The 12,529-nt window shown below is 39.4% G+C and overlaps 1 protein-coding gene across 2 annotated transcripts in view; it reads right to left on the bottom strand.

Annotated features, from left to right (window-relative positions):
• bbs9 (Bardet-Biedl syndrome 9) overlaps window positions 1-12,529 on the bottom strand; it is a 197,952-nt gene that overhangs the window by 116,777 nt on the left and 68,646 nt on the right. For both annotated transcript variants that reach the window (XM_028471181.1, XM_028471180.1), the window contains 4 exons: window positions 8,594-8,734; window positions 7,574-7,669; window positions 5,507-5,679; window positions 5,232-5,384 (listed from right to left, as the gene is read on the bottom strand). In XM_028471181.1, coding sequence (XP_028326982.1) covers window positions 5,232-5,384; window positions 5,507-5,679; window positions 7,574-7,669; window positions 8,594-8,734 — 563 coding nt within the window. The remainder of the gene's footprint in view (window positions 1-5,231; window positions 5,385-5,506; window positions 5,680-7,573; window positions 7,670-8,593; window positions 8,735-12,529) is intronic.

Consider the following 12,529-nt stretch of genomic DNA (forward strand, 5'->3'; position numbering starts at 1 on the left):
GTGCTATGATATACAGACACATGTGAAGTCAGATGTGGCTAGCTAGCTCTCAGGAATTCATGAATAAAATATACGTTTATAAAGGCGGCATGAACAATGGAAATATTATCCTCCGCTGCATAAATGCACAGTCGACCACAGAGTATTCTCGCGGGGAGTTCATTCCTCTTATCTCTGACGGTGCGTCGGCAATGGTCGGCCATTGCATGTGGAGACACACCTCGCTAACGAGAAGGGAAATCCCCCCATCAAACAAGATTGATGCAGAAAATTTACCCAGCAGACATTCCTGTGAGGTGAAATGAAAGAGGTGCCTAGTTCACCGGCATTCCTGATTGGCCACACATTCTTTACTCTTCTAATGAGTGTAATTGCAGGCACAAAGTCGTGGGATTGTAAAGCCAAACATCTTATAATCTAATTATTTCTGAACAGAAACACAATATTTTACCAAGTGGAATACCAAAAAGCCTGTTATTCAAAGAATATGGTACTAAAAAAAAGTTTACACAGGAGAAGGAATCAGGCACTACCTTTCTGTACAGGACAATAAAAAAATGTCAAGAAAGTCAAAAAGGCTATGCATCGAGAAAATAAGCCTTATTCTTTATGCAAACAGAAAATGTATCTTATCAAACATGTTTTGCCTTTATTTTTTATTTTTTAAGAAAAAACAGCTAACGTTTTCTAAATTAGGTATACCAGCTAATTATAGGCTAGAATGAACCAGAAACAAGATATAAAAAGAGCAACAAGATTATTTACAAGATTATTTTTTAAATAGTAAAACAACTTTTACAATTCCAAATTTAAAAATACCATAAAAGAATATTAATTTAAAATTGTTTATTTTCCTTGCAGGACATGTTACGCTGTGACAGTATCTCATTTGTTTCTCTATTAATTTATTTTTTGACAGTGACACAACTCATGTCAAAGGTGACTTTTTAATTTGTTTGTGAAAGTTTCTCAAATGTGAAAGTGTTACTCTTTAGTAGTAGTAGTAGTAGTAGTAGTAGCCCCACATCCTCTACAACCTATAGTGGTTGACTGTCCACTACAATCATTTATCCACTGACTTTTGTTCATTTGTCACTCATGGACTTATTCATTTTGGCTCTGAACCCTGTCATCTTGCAGTGTGGATTGGTCACTCGGTCTAGTGTAGCGTCCTTAGGACCGCTGTCTATGCTAGCTGCTACATAGTTAGTATTGAAGCGCTGGAAGAGGAAGAGCTCCGCTGATCCACAAACTATTTCTTGCACAAGTAGATACACAACAGGGCTTTAGTTTTCCATCCGGTGTGTTTTTTTAACTAAAATAAACGCCCACAAAGACTTCTCCTCAGGTTCTACTGTTGTAGCCGGTGCATCAGTATTATGGGTATACTGGAAACACGTGCAATGAGAAAGGTTACGCGCTGTTTGGGGTGCAAATAAAACAAGCAATTAACGCAATTCATTTTTAGCGCGGATTTTTTCCTGTACTTAATGAATCGCAATGAACGCGTTAAAGTGACAGCCCTAGTACATACATGTACACGTTTGACAAAATAGAATATACTGTATATATAAATATATCACCCAATTATCTAGTTTCAAGCCAAATTTTAGTTTTTAGGGGGCAAGAAATGTGGGCTTCTTTTAGGATTCGTGTCAAGTAAAAAAAATGTTTTGTCTCATTGGCAGATTATTTTTGCTTGATACAAGATCATTTGATTGAATTCAGGATTATTTTTGCTTCTTTCTAGTGGGGCTCTTTCTGCAGTGTATAAGGACAGATTAAGTATCTATAGGAGTAAAGTATAAATTTTACAAAAAGTGTGTTTGCAGTCTATCAGATGAGGAATTCAAAGTCACTTCAAAGACAATATAACATGTATACAATAATTTCAATCAAGAGTGCTGCCATCTCCTCACTCAAACTTGTAGAAATAAGGAAATACTGCATCCTCGCTACATCCGTCACGCCTCAACTGCTGCTGCCTGAGCACCAAACTGCTGAGTTGGCCCTAACCTCAGCAGCATGACTCTTAATACTGATATGAATTATTAATTTGACACATTCATCACTCTTCCGACCAGCCGTCGATAACCTCCATTATGGCGGGTGTGTATACATTACAGAGTGTATAGTGTGTCAGAAGCTTCCCGCATGCGAGCCACTGGATGGCGGGAATTGGGAGAGAGAGAGAGAGAAGGAAAAAAGGAGAGAGAGAAAAATTGGTGCTACAACAGCTAAAGCAATGACTGACGGAGACATTCATTCAGGTGATGATTGAACCTCCTCAAGTGGTGATGCCCTAACATAAGTGACTTTGGTTTTATTATAGGAAAGTATGAATACAAGTTGCTAATCATAAAGTAACCAAATGATGCAACTATTTGTCTTGAGTACCCGATTGCTCTGGAGAAACATCAAATATATGGTCAGTGATGGGATCGATTTAAATCCTGCTGCAACACTCCTATGCATCCGTTTACGGGACTCCACATCCCACAATGCAAAGCGCAAAACTTTTTCAACAATGTCAATAAACTGTCCACTTTTTAGCGGCGATCAAAACAAACTTTCGAGAGGCAATTTCAACTTTTTACAGCTTTATTTCTAAAGCAAATAATCTTAATCTTACCGCTTTGATTCTTGTATATATCTGCATTTGTATATTTGTATTATTGTTTTATTTTATTTTTTTCTATTGTTGTGTGTGTGGACTTGTATTTAACTATTTCTGATTCTGATTCTAATCTTCGATTTATTGATCTACGAGGTCTACACTGTCTTTATTTGAGAAACATTTTTTTTCTTTTCCAGCAGCTTTAAGTAATTATAATAGGCAATACACACAATAGATTAAAAATAATTGGTGTGCATCGTATCCTGGGAATAAAATGTCTTCTTACCAGAAAAAGCAGAATTGGCTTAAGCAACAGTTTGCAAATTGTATATCTGTGATTTTTTACAGGTTAGATAAATATATAACTATAAAAGGCTGAATTCACTTACACAAAAACACACAAAATAATGTGTTAGTCTCTATAAGGTGTAGGTTTTTTTTTCTTTTTTTTCTGGCAGTTGTACTGAAAAAAGTTGTTAAAGAAGTTAAGTTCCCATTGTTTAGGCGTTTAAAAGTTAATCAAGTGTCACAATAAACAGTCATTAACATATAAGGAAGGAAAGTTCAAACTTTACTTTTTGATTTCCTTTTCTAATGAGCGGTACAATAAATAAACACTTTTTGTAAAAATGACATGAGCAGATCATGGATAAGCTCAAGGTGGCTGGGCTCTGAGTGTTAATCAGCAGTATTGATTGTAGTGCACTGTGTAGTGTAGAGGCTTTAATCATCTGTATTGCAATGGGAGACGGTGGAAGTTGTGATGAGAAAAAAGCAGCAGGGGAAAGCAACCATCACTTTGTCTGGGTAATGCACACACATGCACCCAATATCACGGGGACACTGATTCAGTTTCACGCTTCATTCGTCAAAGTTAAACAAAGGAGTGAGACAAAACCCTTAAAGGCTGCTTTGTTTTAAAGTCAGCCTTAGACTGATGGCAGCTGTGTTGCACACGTGCACACGCTTGAATTCATTTCTGTCTTTTAAAGTGCACCCACTGAACCCCCAGCATGCACCACATCTAAAACTTAACCTTAACCCTACAACGGTGCGGCCGAACCCCTAACCAAACCCTCACAGGTGTCACAAAGTGACGAGCAGCCAAAGAGCCCCCACCTCCAAGAAATTTCCACGGTGATGATGTGTTACTGTTGCATTTTGGTGATTTAATGAATTCCTGCTGATTAGCTGTGAGCACACACCCAGTTTGACACTCACACCGTATGTGTGTGTGTGCGTCCCCCAGGCCCTGACACATGCATATAATGTCATATAGATTGCAAGTGATAGAAAACTCTTACTGGTACGAATCATTCTCACATGCACATGCTTTCTTAGACTTCAATGTTTTACACAATCTGCATTTGTAATGAATGGCAGCAGAGGAACAAAAAACCTGTAGCTGCAACAGTCTGACTCTGCAGTGGTTCTTATATATTATTATCTGACCAGATGAGAAACAGTATCTCGCCTCCTTCTTGTTCCAATTGTTCTTGGAGATCTACACTGACAAACATTTACAGTATGTTTCCCAGCTGGCTTCAGGTCACAAAAAAAAGTAGTGCAGCCCCAACGGAATGGGATTCATTTGGGATTTCATGTGCAGGTGTTCTGTCCCCGATCAATACTCTAAGGCTGTGTTCGAAATGGCACACTCTGTACTATGCACTACAAACTCAACTCAGCTTTGTTTATACAGTCATCTCAGCGCGCTTACAAAATATATGGTCCATAGTAAGAAAGAGGAAGAAGAATCCAACAAGATCCACATGAACAAGCATTTAGCGACAGTGGGAAGAAAAAAACTCTCTTTTTATGGGAAGAGATCTCCAGCTAAACCAGGTTCAGAGGTGGCAGCCATCCGCTTCTACTGGACAGAAAAGGATAGGCCATCCAACTGTCCCAAGGTAGTTGAGCCATGAACCAATGATCATTCCATCCAAATATAAACTCAATGAGTATATACTGTTTACTATATACTATAAGTATGAGTAGGATGATGACCGATGATGAGTGTTCCCACTGAAGTGTGCTTCCAATTTTCCCCAGATTCATTTCAAACCTACAACAACAGAAAACCTGAAGCACACTCAGGCTCAATATCTCTGTTGATTCTCCACCTTTGAAAGTTCTGAAAACATTTTAAGTGAGAAAGTGACCAAGTAGAATATCATTTGATCCATAAAACTCACAGAAACACATTTCATGCCGACATTTTGGAGATTTTCGGAGACCCGCCGTTGTGCTACTGACAAAACTTCAGGATAACTTCAAAACAAGAGCCCTATTTACAAAAGCGTTAAAAACTAATGGAAGACAAGAAGAGAACCTTTTATTTTGAAAAGGGAATGTTTGACAATTAGCTTGAAGCCGGTCCCAGGACAATTTTACATTACGCTTGCAATGCATCATGGGGCGGTTGAGTATGACTAGTGGGCCCACTGTGAATACTTCAAAAATTTAGCAATATAGTTTACATCCAGGTATTTCATGCATACTCAATCTTTTCATACTATTTATTGTGAACACACTACATACTAATTCTGATGTCAGACTCAGTGTGAGTAGTACGATAGTATGCAATTTCAAATACAGCTTAAGTGTGTCTGACCTGGCTGTAGGTGGCATCCAGCAGCGTGTCCAGGTTCTGCAGCGGGGCTGGGGTTTTATCTTTGAATCGAGTTAGCAGACGCCGCTGGATGGCTCTGAACTGGATTGCTCGCTCCGACAGCAGGTCCTGATACTGCTGAGCACTGACACGCAGCTGAAACACACATAGCGGCACAATGAAAACCTGCTCTCATACATAATATTGTTACTTTATAAAAGAGGCATGCTAATAGACTCTCAGGTGTTGTGTGTGTTTATGCCTGCCCATGCCTGTACCTGGAAGTGATGATCAACAGCCAGAAAATACTCCTGAAGGGGCATGGGTCCACTGAAGCTCTTCTTGAAGTCCTTAATTCCCAATTTTGAGAAATGCTGGTCAAACCTTTGAACCAGCTCCTTCACTACCAACCACATGTTCTCAAAACTGTCGCTCTGAATCCGGTAACGCTCTGAAAAAAAAGACAACACATACCCATGGCTTCATCAAATCAGGACCTTCAGCGTACACCTGGGCGGTTTGCAGCCGAGTGTGAAGCGGCCGGTATGAGGATCAGCACCTCCAAATCTGAGGCCATGGTTCTTCACCGGAAAAAGGTGGCTTCCCCTCTCTGGGTCAGTGGAGAGTCCTTGCCTCAAGTGGAGGAGTTCAAGTATCTCGGGGTCTTGTTCACGAGTGAGGGTCGGATGGAGCGTGCGATCGATAGACGGATCGGTGCAGCGTCAGCAGTGATGCGGTCGCTGTATCGGACTGTTGTGGTGAAGAGGGAGCTGAGTCGGGGAGCAAAGCTCTCAATTTACCGATCGATCTACGTTCCTACCCTCACCTATGGTCATGAGATTTGGGTAATGACCGATAGGACAAGATCGCGGATACAGGGGGCCGAAATGAGTTTCCTTCGCAGGGTGGCTGGGCGCACCCTTCGAGATAGGGTGAGAAGCTCAGTCACTCGGGAGGAGCTCGGAGTAGAGTTGCTGCTCCTTCACGTCGAAAGGAGCCAGCTGAGGTGGCTCGGGCATCTGTTTCGGATGCCTCCTGGTCGCCTCCCTCGGGAGGTGTTTCAGGCATGTCCTATTGGGAAGAGGCCTCGTGGAACGCCCAGGACACGCTGGAGGGACTATGTCTCTGAGCTGGCCTGGTGTCGCCTCAGGGTCCCCCCAGAACGGTTGGAGGAGGTGTGCGTGGATCGGGAGGTCTGGGCATCTCTGCTGAGACTGCTGCCTCCGCGACCCGGCCCCGGATAAAAGCGGAAGAAAATGGATGGATGGATGGATGGATGGATGGATAATAAGTGCTGACTAGGACACTGGGAGTGAGGCCCAAGTCCAAGGCAGGCTGACTTGATAAAACTGTATCATGTTTTTCTGCAGTCAGTGTCTTCTCCTCGCTCTTCTCTCTCTGCTCTGTTTCAGGTGTCGTGAAGCTGATGATGGCAGTTCCTGGTCTGTGGTTCATGGCTCAACTAGTCTGAGACACTCTGATGTTCTATCTCTCTATCCTGTTCTGTTGGTCCTTCTGTCCACTAACCCAACCAGTCGAAGCAGATGGCTGCCACCTCTGAACCTGGTTCTGCTGGAGATTTCTTCCTGTTTAAAGGGAGTTGTTTCTTCCCACTGTCGCTAAATGCTTGTTCATGTGGATTTTGTTAGGTTTTTTCCTTATTAATAAGAATTTTATATTTTGATAAGCACATTGAGTTGACTTTGTTGTAATTTGCGCTATAACAATAAATAAAAATAAATTTGAATTAAATTGAACAAATCAAAGTAATTAATTTTTAAAAATTCAAACCATTCCAGCATGAATTTAAATAATAATGGAAAAAAAAAACTTAAAGCTGTGAAATAATTTCATTATAAAGTACGTCTCTGCAATCAAACAGCACAACCTGCATGCCCTCAATATCAGCGACTCAGCTCACAAAACTATTGTGAAAAGTTGAAAAAGGTTAACATTAGGAATGTGTAACAAATTTGTTACTTTTATAGGTACCGACCCAATTCCATCAGTACTACAGAATATCAATTCAAAGCAAAAACAAACGTTACCATGTTTCTGTACCTAAACACACCCCTGTGACTGTTAGGTAGTGGAAGAGTAGGATATTTTCTATTATGAACCTGAGCGTAGAATTGCTATGCACGCACCAGAGCGCAATGACGTCAGTAGCTGCAGGTTTTTCAAAATCTGACGCAGATTACACTCATTACAATGTTTAAGGCACATCAGATACGAGAACACATTACAGCTCCCCCATCAGAAACCGAAACTGTGAAATTACATTATTTAAAAAGCCTCTAAAAAGTAAATCCTAGTTAAAGGTGCACGGCTGCTTTTAGACTCACGGGAGGTCTTGGAGGCCAACACGGTAACCACGGCTCCTGAGAGGAACTGAAAAGCCAAACTATTGCCATCCTTATCTTCTGACTGAGCAGAAAACTCTGCAGAGAGAGATAGAAAGACACAAATCAGTGTGATGAGACAGATAGGAGGTCATATTATCATACAAGAGAACAACAAAAGGCCAACTTAAAACACACGCACACAAAAACTGAAGGTATCTGATGTAATTTATTAACATCATACAGCAAGTTATCGACTAATGAAGCAACAAAATCTACACAAAGCTGCAAAAATACTCACAAAACTACCACAAACCATTTATTTAGGAATGCTAACTGCTTTGGTCTTCAGACTAATAGCAAAGTGGCCAATGCAAATATTAAAAACACCTACAAATGACCGTGAATGACTAATATGATACAATGCCGGGGGAGTTTCTCGTGGTACCCGTGATTCGGTTGAACAAGCAGGAAGTAACTAATCTTTTGCTCTGATTGTTGTGGGTAAAGTAGCTTGAAGGGCGTCTCTATGATTTGGTGTGATTTAGAAGTAACTGTAAACTTCTGTAAGAACTTGTAACAATGTGAGAAACGTATATATATAACATCTTCAAAACTGTAGCTCCAGTGGTTGATATCTAGTGGTATATGTATTAAAAATGATGATCCGCCAATGTGGTATTGTGTTCAAGAAGTCCTTAAATGCACGCTGAAAGCCAGGGTTGACCTGTGTGGTCTGAGAGAACAGATGATTTTTAAAAATAATTTGCTGGCTCTGAAAAAAATGTGTCAGAAACCAAAGAGGGACATCAACAAATAAGGTGTCTAAAACCCCAATGAATGTTCAAAAAGCACAGTTTGTGGGGTATTTGGTAATTGTAACCATCTGGACTCACTTAATTTGACTTTTCTGACTGACTGCTGACATTGTAAAATGTGTCCTCGTAAGTAAACAAAGCGCTCAATTATTGCAAACTTGAGGAAAGCATCCATGCATGTCTGGATTTGAGTGTAAGCCGTTACCTTTGAAGATGGAATTGAGGTCGACTGGTGGCTGGTTGGTGTCCACAGTGATCTTAAACTTAGTGGTTTTGGCTGGAGATGACTGCACACACACCAACGCCAAAGGAAGACTGAATCTGGACTGGAGAACCCTGGGAACCCCTGAGAAAATGTAAACATGTTCAAATAAAAAGATCCCTTCTCATTTCATAGAAAGGCCACAGACCAGCAGGCACATGTAGGTGTAGACACAAAAAGTGAAAGTGTAGATGTTTTATGTAAATATGTTGATTGGATTCCTCTACTAGGGCATGGAAAAAGTCTGATATCACATAACACACATTGTATATCCAATGCAAATACATATAAAATATGGAAAATGCAACAACTAAAAAGAAAGAAAGTTTTTTGATTATTATTTTTGAAAAGGTGGTTATTTTATGTAATAACACATAAAAATAACCCAAGCATACATTTGTCAGTGTCAGTCTTAAGAAGGTTTCTGTTTCCATTTTCTTTTCCTTTCTGTACAACCATTTATACATATCTACACTTACTTGATTATATTCATAATAAATTATAATCCCCTCATTCTCTCTGTAGCTGATGTGACTCTTTACCTTAAAACAACCTTTAAAGTGAAGCTGCTATGCAATCCAAGCCACATCAGTCCCCATAAAACCCTTCCACACTGAATTAAACAAGCCCGCCTCATCACTCCACAAGGCTTTCTTTCCAAACAGCAGTCAGGTTAGGGTTTGTTAACACTGCAAATATTCAGACTACATGAGTATCTGAGCGCTGCAGGGCCAAGAGACTCAAAATCAACACCAACTGTGGAGGCGCATTTGTCAGTGATCCAAAAAGGATGTTTTGTGAGAGAAGTGGAAGGGGGTTTCGCAGCAAAGTCAAAAAAAAAAAAAAAAGAAGAGACTAGAGGAGAAGAGGCGTATTATGGCTAACTGAAACTATGTTCTGAGGCTAAACAGTGCTGAGCTTGGCAGAAATGTACACTTCGCCAGAATAACAAAGCGACGGGAAAGAAGGGATGGAGAAAAACAGTTGTTGAGGAGAGATAGAGAGAGGTAACGATAGGCGAGGAGGTGAGCTAACTACAGCGGAGGGAGAAGGCCGAGAAAAAAACGTGGAGAACAAACCAGCGTGAACGCAAGAGGAAGATGGACAGCTTGGAATGGAGAGAAGGACTGTTTAATCATGGACATTTTAGAGGTTATCCAGATAAAGCAATAATTACCAACAACTACGACTACTGTGCATCTTTGTGATGTGATTTATGTGAATAATTTAGTTTAGTTCAGGGCCTGGAACAAGACAGGAAAAGAACAAGAGAATGAATGAAGCCAAAGTAAACATTAAAAACAAAAAGGAATGTGAACGGGAAAAAATGCACTTAACATGCCCAATTTCACAGTGACCCTTCATTCATGGTGGCTGAAGATTTAAACAAAAGATCTGACAAAGCAAACACAAACGACATGGTTGAATGCACAGGTTGTATAAGTGAGTACTTTTACTGAGTTCTGAAATTAAAGAACTTTCAGGGACTTTCAGTGCTTGGTGCATTTGGGTGTGATGTTATTGGACAAACTTTTTATACGTTCATAAAAAGAAAAAAATGCTAAAATCCTAAATATCATGAGGATACATTTAAATAGTTTTTTTGGGGCTTCAACACCTGCCACTGAACAACTTATGTACTGCTCTGCAATGTGTTTTCATTGTGTTTTCTACCTTTTTTGTCTTCTTGCTAAGTTTGCTTTTAATTTGTGGATGCAAATTTGCATTTTTTGCTATAATCCTGCATATTTACGTCTACTGTTGCTAAAATATATACTTATTAGTGCATACCGTCTTTATAAAATGAAAAAATAAATAAATCAATACATAAACTTACTACACTTTAACCTGTCTGAAACCTAACTCAATATACACGATTTGGATTTAGTAAATATTTTTTATCCTGACCTAATAAATAGGTTACATTTATCAGCCAATACACATGCCATACCTACTCTTTGGTGCTTGTCTTCATGACTTAGTCACTAATGACTCTTACTACGAATCCTCACAGTTTTACTGGATGGATGGATGGATGAATACAGGACATTGGCCCTTTAGACTCTGAGCTTCACTTTGCCACCCTTGGTTTGGAGGGAATAAACCACTACGTTAAGTGCTGGAAGAGGAAGTGAGAAGTGAGGTGGTGAAAGTCTAAAAAAAAAATCCAAAAATAACATTAAATCCACCTCAACTTTGCTATTAGCAACTTCCCACTTTTTGCATGTGTAGTTGTACATTTTCTGCCACTTCCCCATATGTTCCCAGGCTAAGATCAGCAGGTTAAATCCATAACAACAAATTAGCAAGGTAGTCATAATATTATGACTGGTCATTGTACTTCCAATAGTAAATAGTAATTAATTTGGCCTCTGACTTTCCTCTGTATAGCTGTTTGCAATAATTGGACCATTTTAACAATAATATGCTAAAAACACTGCTGTTTTTGAGCTGAACAGCAGCGCTGCTGAGCCTCCATCCCCATGTCCTATCATCTCAAAGGGCTGATTCTAATTATGTGACATCTCTATGTGTGATAGTCTGTGGTCTGCTATAGAGGAGGAGAGGGGAGAAAGAGAGCAACCACATGGTTTATTTGAGCAGAAAACCGTAAATGATCAGGTTCCTACCACAGCTGCAGTGATGTCACCTACACGTGGGTATCATAGTCTGGATAGAAGCTCCATGTAATTAAACACATGCGCTCATTCCTTGATAGCATCAGGGAACCAGATAGGAAACATTTTACTGTTCTGGTCTTTAACTCTTGCTCAGATTGAACGATGGAGTTTCACTTTAAAATGTACAAAGGTTTAGATCATCCTGAGATGGGCAACTTTGATCATAGCTGCGGGCAAAACATTTAATTGTCTGATTCAAGGGACAATTATGAGAATTATTGTCATTACTGTATATTTTTGTTATGTGTGTTTCTCACTCATTTTCTGTGCTTTTGATGTCATTTGTGTGTTTTTGGTATCATTTAGTAATTTATTTTCTCATTTTGTCTATTTATGTTGTCACATTGTGTGTTTTTGGTGTCATTTTGTGTGTTTGTGTTTTTATTTGGTAATTGTTTTTTTTTACTCATTTTGTGTTTTAGTTCATTTTGTTTTAGTTATCTTTTGTGCAGGTATTTTTTTTTTGTATTTCTGTAGTATTCTTGTGTGTTTTGTTTGTTTTTGTTATTTGCATTTATTTGTTGTCGTTTTTGTATATATTTTTTGTTATTTTTGTAGTCATCTTGTGTGTTTTTGAATGTCATTTTGTGTGTTTTTGGAGTCATTCTGTGTGTTTACTTTGGGGACTGCACGTGGCCCCTGAGCCGCCAGTTGCCTATGTCTGATTTAAATGGACCAAATAGACAATATTTACAATAAATACTAGTTTCAAAACAACTAAATGATCATTTATGCAAACAATTCAACACAATCTCTGGACAGTGTGTGTTGTTCTTTCGCGTGATTCTAAATCTTGGCATATAGAGAAATGTATATACAATGACCTACAAGTTCCTCTTACCCAATTATCTCTAAAACATTGGTAATTATCCTTCTGCATGGACTCTAAGCCCACAATGGATTACAAGACCATCTCCCTATATCATATCAAGGCACATAAAGTAGGATGAATAACACTGGCTAATAACCAGAAACCCCTCCCTGCTGTGCGAGCGTGTCAGTTTGTTAAAAATGGTAAAGCTGCTGCTTATGTCAAAGATGAATGGTATTTCTGTGCAAACTGGATGGAATATAAAAGGATGAATGGTTGGGAATGGTTGTTTACATATTTCATACACGGAGGAAATGTCTGTGTGTACATGTCTGTGTGTGCGTACAAACTTGCAGAGTATCACATAACGAGAACATAAACAGTAGG

Source organism: Gouania willdenowi, chromosome 16 (genome assembly GCF_900634775.1).
Source record: "Gouania willdenowi chromosome 16, fGouWil2.1, whole genome shotgun sequence".
In the NCBI taxonomy this organism is placed as follows: domain Eukaryota; kingdom Metazoa; phylum Chordata; class Actinopteri; order Blenniiformes; family Gobiesocidae; genus Gouania; species Gouania willdenowi.